Source organism: Lathamus discolor, chromosome 5, assembly GCF_037157495.1.
Source record: "Lathamus discolor isolate bLatDis1 chromosome 5, bLatDis1.hap1, whole genome shotgun sequence".
Lineage (NCBI taxonomy): Eukaryota > Metazoa > Chordata > Aves > Psittaciformes > Psittacidae > Lathamus > Lathamus discolor.
The window spans coordinates 28,020,645-28,034,669 of NC_088888.1; the positions used below are offsets into that span (position 1 = coordinate 28,020,645).

At 41.0% G+C, this 14,025-nt stretch overlaps 1 protein-coding gene across 3 annotated transcripts in view; it reads right to left on the reverse strand.

Moving 5' to 3' along the window:
* The window catches only part of EFCAB2 (EF-hand calcium binding domain 2), a 37,134-nt gene extending 33,173 nt beyond the window's left edge, over nt 1-3,961 (reverse strand). For all 3 annotated transcript variants that reach the window (XM_065679064.1, XM_065679063.1, XM_065679062.1), the window contains exon 1: nt 3,862-3,961. In XM_065679064.1, the coding sequence (XP_065535136.1) occupies nt 3,862-3,914 (53 nt within the window). In that variant the 5' untranslated portion in view covers nt 3,915-3,961. The remainder of the gene's footprint in view (nt 1-3,861) is intronic.
* Between the last annotated feature and the right edge of the window lie 10,064 nt (nt 3,962-14,025).

The window sequence follows — 14,025 nt, forward strand, 5'->3', positions numbered from 1 at the left end:
GACCCTAAATCCAGACGCAGCAGGGCACGTGAAGCAGGAGCAACTCTTCTTCTTTGCCAGAAGGTAAAAGTTGAATGCGAAATGTAGCTAGTTCTTACCAAATGTAAGCTCCAACTACATCTCTGATTTCACCAGCATGCCATGCAGCAAACTGGGGCAATTAGAGATACATATGTATGATTGAACAGTTACTGTATTTACATAAGACACTAAACTTGGGGTGAAAACTCTTTCCCCTCTCCACTAACAACCTCCATATGACTGTTTTGTAAGTGGGGAAAAAGATCTGTGAAACCGGATTACATACTACAGCTGCAACTCAAACCACCAAGAACAACTACTATTTACCAGAGAAAACCATCATAGTAGAACGGTTATTCTCCATGTCTGTAGGTCTTAACACCAGAATCTTTCTGGAAGACATCTGTTATCCAGAAACAGTTACTTGGTTTCATATGGAAATACATGGAGCTCAGACTATTTAATAAAGAATCACAGAATCAGCTGGGTTGGAAAAGATCTTTAAGATCCTCAAGTCTAATCATTACCCCAGGACCACCACTAAACCATATCACTATGGGCCTCGTCTACAAGGTTTTTGAACACTTCCAAGGATAGTGATTCCACCACTTTCCTGGACAGCCTATTCCAATGCCTAACTACCATTTCAGTGAAGAAATTTTTCCCAATATCCAATCTAAACCTCCCTTAGTGCAGCTTGAGGCCATTACCTCTTGTTCTATCACCTGTTGCTTGGGATAAGAGACTGATCCTCACCTCACTACAACCTCCTTTCAGGTAGTTGTAGAGAGTGATAAGGTCTCCCTTGAGCCTTCTCTTCTACAGACTAAACAATCCCAGTTCCCTCAGCTGTCCCTCATAAGACTTATTCTCCAGACCCTTCACCAGCTTCACTGCCCTTTTCTGGACCCACTCCAGCAACTCATTATCTCTCTTATAGTGACAGGCCCAGAACTCAAAGCAGTATTTGAGGTGCAGCCTCACCACTGCCAGGCACAGGGGGATGATCACTTCGCTAGTCCTGCAGGCCACCCTGTTTCTGACAGACGCCAGGATATACATCCCTTTGGATTAAGATTCATGACTTTTTAATCGCATGTTAAATGTGAGCTATCTTGCACAAAGAATATGGTCTTAGAAAAACTCTAATACTGATCAATTACATAATGATATAGGAACACTGCGTGTTCTTTCCTTTATGTACTTTCATGTGATTTCTTAAATCCCAGCTGGATAAAAATATGTCCTGTCTTCTGTCTAGTTCTACTTCAGGCACTACCAGAATGACATTTTGCTTTCACGTTTTAGTAATATCAGTATTGAGATCAGAGATATTAAAACTTAGAAAATCTGACATGTCAAATTACAAAGACAGTATCTGAGAGCAAATGGAAGGACAGTCTGAATTAAGTAGCAGAAAGAATGATAGGAGGGAAGATAGCAAATATACAGAAGAGAAAGATTAAGCAAACATTGTAGTGTAATCAGATGGGTATGAAGAAAAAACATTAAGCAATGTTGAAAGCACAGATTAGGGATATAAATTCATACATAAAATATGAAGCTAGAGATAGTATGGGCGTGATCCCATTAACACTTATGCACATACAAGATTTTATTCAGAAGACTTGCATAAGTTAGGGGGTAATGCTCATGTGAGTAACACGGTGTACAAGAGGATTTGGCCTTGTGTACATCGTGTACATGTGTAAAACATTTAAGCAGGCATTTTAACTCTGACGAAGACAATGATAGGACCTAAGGGAAACTTTCACCATAAAACCTGGTGGAACTGAAATTCTGCAAAGAACTAAGAGGAATACCCCAAAGGCTAGTTATTTGACAATACAACTAATGTTATCATTCTGTTTGAAGCATAAGAAAGTAAAAGTTGCAGTTTGCATAGATGTGGAACAGTTGTCTGAAAGAAAGCATGATCAATGTGTGAATCCAGAAGCAGGGAACCCTCATTAACCCTCTAACTGCTATCTGCAGGAAGTCTACTAGTAACTCTAAATGGGTGTAATGGCCTTAACTCTTATGGGATTACTTCTGCAGTTTAATGAGACACTGACTGTTGGCTTACCTCAGCCCTGTCTGTAATAATGAGACACCTTTAGAGGGCAATAAGCAGCTGGTTTGCCTAATACCAGACTGGGATTCTTGTGAGTGGCAGAAGGTCAGTCAGACACCTTATCTGTTTGGTACAATTTATTGTACTCATTCTACAGGCAGGAAAACAAAGCCCAGTATGTCACTTTCCATAATCCATTGGGAAGTCTGGTAGGGCCAGGAATGGCGTTTCTGGATCAAGGTCATTTAGGATAACAGCACAATTTCCCACTAGAAGATTATGTTAAAAAAACATGAAGTAATTCAAAAAATCCCGAGAAAACAAACAGAAAAAATCCCAAGAGAGTCTGCCTCCAGTAATACAGTAAACTTCTTACAAAGTATTCTCAATTTGAAACTACAAAAACAGCATTAAAAGCCATTAATCAAACAATCAAACCCCCATGACATTCCTTCTCCAAGAGCTCCTGCCTGTGGATTGACAAAATGATGCAAAATCTCAGCATCTTACATATGGGTGCCCGAAATATATGGAGCCAGAATGTTCCAGTATCACTGTTATCCTGCCAGAATACTAGATTTCTTCTTCTCAGATGGTTCGGCAGACTTCTAGGCTGTTACTCTACCATCTCTATCTACCTCTGCCAGCACTGTGCCTCAGCTTCATTTGCAAAACTGGAAATATGCAAAAAAAACTCCTTCCACAAGACTAAACAAAAATTAAAAACAATATAAAAGGAATAATACTTTAAAACAGTCCTCACTGAAGCTACATCAGTCTTATTTCTTCACTTCTGCAAGATGTGCTGCAGAAGGCAGCTAGAAATACTTCTACCAAAATCAAATTACTCATTTAGCACCATCTATAGCAACTATTTATACAGGACTTTTCTATGGGATACATTGGGATTTTTCCTAAATGATACAAAACAAACCATTATTTAAAGTATTTCAAAGACAATGTTCAGAATTTGCAAACTATTACAACACACACGAGTTTACTTATGGAAAGGACAGATTTTAGAAGTCACAATATTGTGAGTTTTACAGAAAGTATGTTTTCCTTGAAACAGCACTTGAATATCTTTGCAAGAGAAACTACCTTTAGCCTGTAAAGTACAATTTCTGGCAACACTCCTTAAAGTAGAACACACTTGCCTCTAAAAATAAGCCATGGTGCTATCAGCAGCACAGATTACTTTTTCCTGGCAGAGAGAGCCCGATGCATCCACAAATGACTGCAAGGGGTGATGACCAACTGGCTCCAGCAGCGGGCTCAGCCGTCACAGCTGCCCTGGAAGCCACCCTCCTGTGTGACAGGGTGGTCGGCCCCACCACCATCAACCCCAGGTGCTCCCTGCATGGCAGTAGCACACCCTAAGGCTGACAGCTGCCACGGCCATGGCTCGCGGGTGGCATTGGCCACGGGTCCATCGCAGCAGGCGGCTGGTGGCATCCGCTGTGCCAGCGGGTGCTGGGGACAAGCCCTTGGCTCTGAGGTGGAGACACCGGTGCGGACACCTTGAACGGGATAGGGGGTGTGTTTATGCGTGTGTGTGAATAGCCATGTGTGCATGCAGTCATATATATATATATATATATATATACACACACATATGCACACATGCGCACACACACGCATGTGTATGACTGTGTCCGTCAGTGTGTGCCCGTGTGCCACCCTGGCACCAGCCCCGGGCAGAGCAGACCGCCTCGGCTACCGCCTCTCCCGCCGCCGGACGCAGGAGGCCCCGGCCCTGGCCTTACCCTCGCCGTTCCCCTCCTTCTCCGCCATGGCAGCAGCCTCGCGCCGTCGCCATGGCGACGCGGGCCTGACGGGGCCTCTGCTCCCGCCGGCCGCCAGCGGCCTGCTCGCAGGGCCGGGCCGGGCCGAAAGCGCTTTCCTTGCGGCCTTCGCAGCCTGCTAACGTACATAGCAAGGGAAAGGGGATGGAGGCAGCCCGCGGGAGGCTCTGCGTGCAGGCTCAGTGCCGCACCGGGCAGGGAGCCACGGCCACAGTCCCCCCCAAACTGTGGATGCCAGTGCGGATGTCCAGGCTCTGTCTGCGCCCCCGGCACGGGGCCCCACACCACCTCACGCTGGTGTTTCGGGCATCACTCCCCATTGTGCTGAAGAAATGGAAGAGGTGACCACAACCCGCATCTATCCTATGAGGTGGGGGCCCTTAAACGAGCCCCTTAATCCTGCCCTTTCACAGTACCCCTCTTCTCTTAAAAATAGTTTTCCCAGCAATTGCTGAGATTTTCATGTATTTGAGCTTTAGGAAGTGAAAGAACATTTTATTCTAAATACCATCACGCCGAAACAGCTAAAATATTCTGTCTTAGCGATATTAAATAAAACTGTGCAGTTTAAATTTAGCTGTGTGTTTTAGCAGACACACTTGCCTTGCCTGCTTCTTCTGACTCTAAAACAACTGTGAAAGGAGAAAAAAATATAAATATTAATATTCTGGCAAGATGAAACCATATATTCATAGAAAATAAATATTTATGAAATTCTTAGAACTAAACCTTGTCCTCACCACAGCAGGTGCTTGCTTGTTGGATGTTAAATTTTTGCAAAGCCCATTTGGATGACTCTTCCTCCACCTCTCAAAGTTGTGATGTGCTCAGTGTTTGTGGAAGCCTGAAACTAAAACAAAACAACCCCCACTGAACCCAAATAGGGCTTCTTTGCTTTAGAATAGTCACCTTTTTATAAAATTTTAACATTTGCTATTTGCCTTTCAGCCACTTCTTTCTGCGTTTTTATCGAGCATGGCTCAGAGTAAGGAGGTTATAAAAGACACCCAAGAGAATACATCTTTACTCTGCTGGGAGAACAGATGATTATGCTGACAAAATTGATCCCTCTGAAAGGTTATCTTCTGACTTTAACAGTTTATTGGAGTAAATATTAAATATTTCAAATTACATGTTTGACTACAGAAGTAGCACGGATTGTTTCCTCTTAAATTGATAACAGAAGTTTTGGTGAGAACAGCACGGCAGCCCAAGTTAGTGGATGCAGCAGAAGGAAAGGTTCTTCCAGTCTTACAGGGGTCCCACTTTTTAAACTCTCAACCCCACCGCACAGAAAACAGTCTTTCCTGCTTGTAGATCTATAGTGGTGGATCAGTTGTGTGTCTGAAACTGAAGAACAGTGCAAAGTACATCATTTTGGCAAGGATAAAGCTTTCTTATCTCTTACCCTGCCTATCCCAAATGTGGAATTTCATGTTCTTGAATATTGTGCCCAGCATTAGATTTCTTACATCATTTTCAAGATCACCTGATTCATCATAGGACATTTACAGCTTTTCCACAAACGCTACGCTGATTCAAAGTGTTTAACACATTTCCTAATAAAAGCTTTTAAAATCCTGTTCTAGTTATTCAGGTTTTCATGTCAAATCCATACCCAAAATATGAAAACATTCAGCTTTAAAATAGATACAAATATTGCCTGTTGTCCTGATTTATTGAGATTCTTGTGTTTTTACAGTAGCCTTTAAAGTGAGTCACTGCAAAGCAGTAAGACAGTTAACTCCGCTCAGGCCACTAACATTTTCCCAGCAGTATCACCATGGCTTGTGCTTGGCTTTCCTCAGCACTCTTTCCTATTTGACAAATGCTTGTCTTTGTTTCCTTCAACAGGAATGCCAACGTGTGTAAAAGCCAGTCATGAAAGGGGAAATCATGAAGCACATAACAGCTATGACACATTGTGTATGCCACAATGTATATGTCCTGTTGTAGCAGCTGACTCTGGCCCTCAGGAGCTGCCACAATAGCTCCTGAGGGAGAGCATTGTTCAAAGCATGTAAAAGTATTGATCAAATCATGGATGTTTGCACTTATTATGTTTGATACCTTTAGCCTAGGTGCAGAATCTTGTGTGACTTACATTTGATACTAATTTCAGCGAACAGGATTTTGCCCTGTCCTACCTGTGTTATTGAGATTCCACTCAGAACATTACTGCATATCAAAGTGCTTCATTTGCATCATCTGTTTCAGCTTGGAGTTTCCTTTTGCTTTCAATAGCTTGCAGCCAAATATCAGGACCTCCTTCTTCCCCCTATTCCAGACACACAGGACTTCGGTGCCTTGCCTGTCTCCAGAAGCAGTACAAAATAGGGAATGAGAAAGCACTTCAGAACTAGAATTCACTGTTTTAAAATTTCCTGGCGACATACCCTGAAAAAAATCTATGTAGGAAAAAAAATGTTAAGAGTTATAATGCAGATCAAATATTGGACCCGAACCACATGACTGTTTCCCTTCTAACTTAATGCACAGACATCTCAAACCAAGGGTATGAGTGGGCTGAAACAACTAATCACATTTTGGCACAGATAAGTACAAAAGGAAACCCAGAACTACTAATTCAACAGCTTGAAATATCAGCTGCTGCATGAAAGATCTTTAAAGAGCTCTTTTGAAGAGAACGTACCCTTTTAAACTTGTAACTTTTCATTTAAAAATGTCAGAAAATATCTCAGGGAAAATATGGAAGAAACCAGCATTGTTGATATGGAGCCTGAATCCACTGAAATAGACATAAGATACCCCTGCCTCTGCACCTAATTTCATCATATACATTCCCCTCAGCTATCAGGGTCCTATCACACATTTTGTATATTTTCCATGCATATGTTCAGTAATTTGTTCAGCAGTAAGAAACAGCTCTAAGATGGAAGAAGTGATGTAAAAGATAAAGCAGTTCAAGGAGGTGTAATAACATCCTACAACACAGTGTCCCCCATGGCTTCAGGGTTGCAGCATTTGGACAAATCTTTGTTCCTAACTCTTGCTGAAGACCTTCGCTATAGAACCCCATCTGTGGGTCCTTGGGGACCACATGACTTGAGGCACAAATAAGTGTATTCATTTGCCCTTCACACAGAAAGTAAATTAATAGCTATGATTCTGTGATGGGAGTCTACCTGCAACTCTTCTGGTACAGCCCTACCACTCGGGGTGTTTCCATGTCACAGTACCCTTTTTCACCAGTATAACACAGATGACCCAAGTGCACTTGTCATCCTCATTCTACTCTTCCTCTGGGCTCAGCAGCTGATCCTAGTGACTCAGAAACAGCTTCTTCAAAACAGAGTATTATCTAAACATTATCTGTTCACTCAAATGATCCACAGCAACCAGATAAAAATGAGAAAAACACTCCATCATTCCTTGCCTATGCTGTATCTTTCCCTTCAGCTTTTGGGTAAATTACACTGAGAGCAGCTACGTCATTCCTTGATGTGTAGGAGGGAAGACAGCTCCTCTTCTGGCTTGTTCTCTTTGATAATGCAAGCTTCGATCCTAAGCTTGGATCAGATGAGGAGGAGCCTAACAGACTGGGGAGAGGCAGAAAAATTATTTGCTCTACTATTGACCTCTTCCAGGCTGCTGAGATTCCGTATTAACTTCCCTGTCATCCTTTTGTTTTCTTTTTGAAAAATATTAGTACTCCTGCACTCACCAGCAAAAAGCACACACATTGGCAAGGGAGTTCCTTTACCTTTAATGCAGATACTAAATCTAGAAGTCCCAGATCTGATCTCTTAAATAAAATGTCAGGGTATGATTCCTTGAGACACATGGCGTTCACCAGTGCTGAACAGGGAGGATCCAGCTCTTTCTTTGTCTTGCCCTTCCTTCTCTACTGCTGGCTACACATTCCGATCCAGCTCTTTCTACCTGGTGCTGGCTCTGCCATTCATTGGGAGCTGGTATGAGTCACTAAAGTAGTGAAAAACAATCCAAAAGTGAATAGTTTTCTGCCATATTAAGAAGCTTGGTAAAAGGTCTGAGAAGCATTTGAATCAGCACAGCCAGGAAATTGGACCATGCAATTAGAACTGAGGGAGAGATAGGGAGGAAGGCAGGAAGACAAGATGTTCTTTTAGAGGGAGAAGGCTTACTGGCTGGCTGAATCTTTAAGTAAAACTCAGAAGGAAAGAAAGGGAAAAAATAGGTTTGAAGGCCACTTATAATAGCAGCTTCTCAAATCCTTTTCAGTCCACAGGATGGCTTTGAAACTGTCCTGGCAAATATCTCTTGCTGCTCATAGACAGCTACAATCCTATGGATCTTTAGCTGCTCCTATCCAGCTTCAATAAAGCTGCATTTGAGGAAAAGTGACTGAACATGCATTACAAACAAGTTACTAGGGAAAAGGAAGCATTTATATCCCTCAGCAATATTCCTCAATGTCAAGGCACTCTGGCAGTGCTTGGCCTCTGGGACTATACCTAAAGAGCTGCAGCAGAAAAAAGCTCTCGGTTTTATATGTAAGTGCCAGGATGCTCTTCCCCATCCCACCCAGGCTCAGAAATGGCCCTAGAGATCCACATATTTTAACCTTCAGACTTTATTACCATTAATTATATCTAGAAGTGAAGCCAGGATCCCTGAGAACACAGTGGCAGGAACAAAACACAATCATCCATCTGCCTAGCAACATGGGTTGCCATGAGTACTTCTCCCTGTGCTCCACAGGCAGCAGGGGCTCGCCACTGAACACCGAGCCAACTTCAAGGGCCCCATACTGGTAAAGAAAGCCTGCTTTCTCCAATGAAGACCTTGGTTTCCATATCCAAGATACATGTGTTCCTCTGGAGCCTAGAAGGTGTCAGCTAGCAGCCTGAAATTCAGGAATGAGACTTCTGCAGTAGCAAGACATCGTCAGTGGAACTGCTGTTGCAGGAGACAAAAGCAGTGATGTTGGCAACATGAATGCAAACTCCATTTTTTCCCCGTTTCTTTTGAAAATGTTCTTTGCACACGTTTAAATACTATGCCAAAAAAAAAATCCCAAATAACATACTATCAAATCACTGAATTTATGTAGTTAGGAAGAAATAAGAAACACCCATGAGTGGAAATACTCTCTAACACGACTAGCTCAGGAAGTTCTTGAATCACAAAACGTTTGTAGGAGGCTGAGAGAGAGAGGGAGTATTCCAGATACCAATTTGCCTGGCTCTCCACTGAGCACCTGCTTTAGGCCTCCCTAGAAGGATATACAAAGAGATATACAAACCTTTGACATGACCCAGAAGCCTCCTTTTGGTGTTCTTAAAAAAGCAGAAGACTCTTTGATCATAGTTTAATATTGAAGGGAGGCCTTCTAATAATGTAGCTATCTAGAAGCTGTTTAAAAATAGAGATGTAAGAGAAAAACACAAAATGATGGGTTTCAGACTGACATTTGGACAGTCACAATTGAATGGGAATGCGAAACACTGGAATTATGTTTATGTTACCAATGTTATGAAGCTAGCCTTTAAAAATAGCTATAATTTCATTGTTTGTTAAATGATAAGATGCAATTTAAGGGTATATAGGCCATAGCATATGGTAAATAGGGGTAAAAATGGGTAAACTGGCCCAAAGTACATTTTGCAAAGCCATCAGCCATAATGCAGCAGTAGTTCGCTTTGGGATGAGATGAGGAACTAAAGTTTCACATCTGAATGATCATATATGGCACTTAGTCAGTTTACATGAGGCACAAAATAATACTTTTTAATACTTAGGAAAATCCTTCTAGTGCATGAGTAGTAGAATTACTTTCTTTCACATGTCAAGATTATTTGGGCATGGAGATGTTGCTCCGCTCACTAGGTTAGTAACAATCAAAACCAAAATGAACCTGGATATAAGAAAACACATTAATTTAAGCACTTAAGATTTTTCTGTTTTCTTCAGAATGCAAGTTTTTATTTATTAAAAAAACAAAACAAAACAAAAAACCCACCAAAAAACTAGACCATCTACTTGTGAAGATTATGTTTGGAGAATTTATGTAGCATTATCCTTTTAAATCCACAGTAAGACAGTAAGGGAGAAAATCATATTCTGTAACAAGTACCATTAACTTAATGTATTCAGGATTTCACTTTGCAAGTCTGACCCTACTACCTGCTCACATTAACTTCAGAATTTCAGTGGGAATAAGGTTAAGGTCTGTGGGACTAACCTTAATTTGATTCACAATTTATTCATCTCCCCTGACACAAATGGCACAGGATTGAGACTAGTGTTATAGCATAAGCATCACCTCAATTTTCATACATCTCAGTGGGTTTTTATTCAAAGGGCTAATTGTACGGCTAGCTTGTTTTTCCAGGTGCGTGACATTTTCTTATTACTTAAATAGAAGCTTTAACTTTGCAGAGCTTAAATTTAACTCCATATTTAAATAATATTAATTCTGACCTAACTAGAGATACTGTACAGAGTATGTTTTGTAAACTTTCATATGAAGACCTACTATCGTAAAATGAAAATTGCTGTGAAATAAAAATATACTTTGTTACTTTAGGGGGGGGGGGGGGGGGAGGAAGAGAACTAAGACACATTCCAGCAATCTTTTCTCTACCTTTAGAATAAGAAGGACATTGAACTCCTATTTGATTCCCTCATGAGGAATAGGGGACTTTGATGCTCTCTGGCCAGAAGATAGATATCTGTGTTAATAAAAATCTAATCTCAGAGGCTTTGCATGTTGACTATGAATATAAAATATTCATACCACAATAGACTGTTACACTTTCAAAAGCTGAAGTTCAGCCAGTTTTACAGGAAAAATTGACATTTTGCTGTATTCTTCATTCTAGGGAACGGGAAAAGTAAGCCATCAAAACTGTCGTCATGTCCCATACACACACACACCCCTTGTAAATTTTACCAGTGTGACTATTTAGATATGTCATAAATCTAGAAATTAGGAAGCATTTGTCTACTGAGCCATTTAGACCCAGTAACTCAGTCTAAGAGAAGTAACAAATACTTTGGATTGGTCAAATTTTGAGTGGCACTGTGCCAGGGCAAGCAGAGGCATCACCTACTTTTGTATCACCTTCTCTGCAGGGCATGGCCATGAAAGGATATGACTCGGTAAGTGATTCAGCTGAAAAGTACTTTTTTTGTTTTGTTGTTGTGGTTACCAGGTTTTGAGCTGAGCTGGCACAAAAGAAGGGTCAGTATAAAAACAACTGACTAAGGCTGAGGAAACACGGACCTGTCTCCAAGCAGCAGCCTGACACTTTCAGCAGTCCTGCATCAGTGGATGGAAAAGCCTTTTGGTCCAAAAATAATAATTAAAAGAGTTGTTTGGGGCATATGATCTCTTTTTCAGCTCTGAAATAGAAGTCGCATGCCCTCAAAGGACTTCAAAGGCCTACAGTGACCATAATTTTCAAACAAATTTAGCTTTATTATGTTACATCATTTGTACTATTGGAGTGAAATGGCTAGTTGGTACCTGCAAGACAGAGGTGTTTTTAAAGGAAGACACGATAAGGACAGAAAGACAAGCAGTTATCACATGCAGAGCCCTAAGGAGTGGGGTAAACCACAACTTGCTAAGTTGATTCTAGTAGATACTGTAGATAGATGCAGATAAAGGAGACTTAACAGGAAGAGGCACTTAAATATCCTGATAAAGCCATTCAAATTATCTTCAGATTGGACATTCAGAGCTGTATCACTTGAGCATTTATGATGCTGTGCAATGAACTAAATCAGGGAAATGACAAACAACCCAGTAAAAACAAATAGGCAACAAAGTACTAATGGGTTATTTCTCCATGAGATGAGTTCTCATTTGCTGAATAGCCATATAAATACTTGCACAGCATGACGCAGGGAGCAAACACTGCTTAAGTCAGGGCTGCTGATCAGACAGTTGGTGATCAGGCAGACTGATCATACACAGATCAGTGTATAAGATCACACCCACATGTAAAGATTTGCAGCATTAGGAAAGTTGTGATCAATTACCCTCCACAGTTTAAGGAAGTTATGACTAAGATTATGCAAGACAGTAAAAATGGACTACATAATATATGCATGAGTTTTAAGCTGCTACCTGAACTTTACAAAGTGGAAATACAAGTTTAATAATCCATCTGAAACTGAGGATCAGTAAACCCTAGATAGGTAACCCCTTCCCAGTTCTGTGTCATTTGGCACCATGACTTACCATGAAGAATTGGACAGCTATGTAAATAAGAGTGGTATCACTGACAGTGTGAGATAGTAATTTTCTTATTATAGCTTATTGAAGTAAATCACTAAAACAGATCACATCTTTTATCTGTTTTAGATATATTTTCATGACACAGCAGTATTTATTGGCACTGCTGTATATATCATTGCCACCTTGAGAACTATAATCAGTCAGTTTACATTAACTCAACCAAACACAGAGTCCAAGAGGAACAGCAGTTTTTTAACCAAACCACAAGATCTGGAAGACCAAACTTTGCTGGAGTGATTTGAGGCAATACTGTTGTCTCTTTGTGACCTTACTTTTCACTGCCAGCTGGCATCTCCCTCTCTGTAACAGAAGAATCAGGTAAGAATGGGTGTGGATGCCCTGGTACGTCTCCTTCCACCTCCTTTCACTTCACCCTGGCTGTTCAACACAACACAGCACAGCATATTTAATACTTTAAATTGATAAACAAAGCTGCGACCCAGGGAGCGATCACGCATTCCCTTTTGTCACTTCTCAAGCAGTGCAGCTGCTGGGACAGTAAGATCTTAAACCACTGCAGCTAGACAGAACCTGCCAGTGAAATTATTAAGCATTGCTTCACTGTTAGCAGACCACAGCTGCGACCCTGGATAAGTCTTTTAACCCCATTTTTTAAACACTAACACGTGGAAGTGATTTTCCACCTGTAGTTATTTACAGGATTAAGAACAAACATCCAAAAGCTGAATACCTGAAAAGTGATACTGTATCATATAACCATTGCTGATGAGCTGAGTGTTAGTGTTGTATATTTTGGAATATCCTTAAGATAGTATATAATATCTTTAAGATAGTATATGTACCTCTGTCCCTATCCCCTTTGAAAGTAGTTTGTCTCTTAAGTGTAGTATAGAGAATCCAAGACGTGTTGAAGATGCATAATTAAGAAGAGAATTCAAATTTAGTATTAAAGAGGTGAAGCTGAGGTTCATTTGTAGAAATAATAAAATGTAGAATAAGAAAACATAGAGCACATAGCAAGAAGGAATGCATGTGGGACCTGGGGCAGATGGCATGCCCAAGTGCTGAGCCTTTTCAAAGGTTCTCCTTTTGTGTCCTATGTGCCTTTGGAAACATCTGCGTGCTCATGGAAGCTGACACATCCTTGAAGCCTTCCCTTCAGTGGCACCACCACTTCTCTTCTTCCTATATTGAAATATTTGCATGCTGGAAGTCCAGATTTTACAGAGGTGTAGGCAGGCCCATGACTGCCACATCCCAAGACACTAAATGGGCCACAGTGTTCATCTCTAGCCCTGACACCAGCAAGTTTAACAAGGTCAAATAGCAAGGTGCTGTAGCAGTATGTCCTCCTGGCTGATGGTCAGTTGTATGCAGCCTTGGTCTCACCAGCAAGCCCACATGGCTACAGTAGTCTTTTCACTAAGCAGTGTATCTATGAAACCTTCCAAAATGGCTACCAGAAATCTGCCAGGATGCTCACAAACTGATCTGGTAGCCATGGAGATACACATGATTCTTCTGATCTAAAATCTCAGAAGTCTGAGAATCTCTTGTTCTTCTAAACAACTCTAGCAGCCAACATTTTCAGCATATTTTCGGAACTCCAGTTTCCAGAGTGACTGCAGACCTCAGTAAATATGACACAGTCCTAGAAAGGACTAAAAGAGGTTTTCTGTCTTTGTGGGATACTTTGATTCAATAGGAAAAGAAAGAAGCTGATTTTCAGAGCTCTGTTTTTATTACTTGTCAACCTATATACATTGCCATAAAATATGAATGCATAAAGTTATCAGCCTAGAGCTATTGGCTTCCCTATAGATTTGAGAAATGAGAAACACAGAGGAGAATCTCTGATTTGAGACTTTGAAAGAACTAAATACCCGTCTCTTTTTCTTAGCAGGGACAATCTT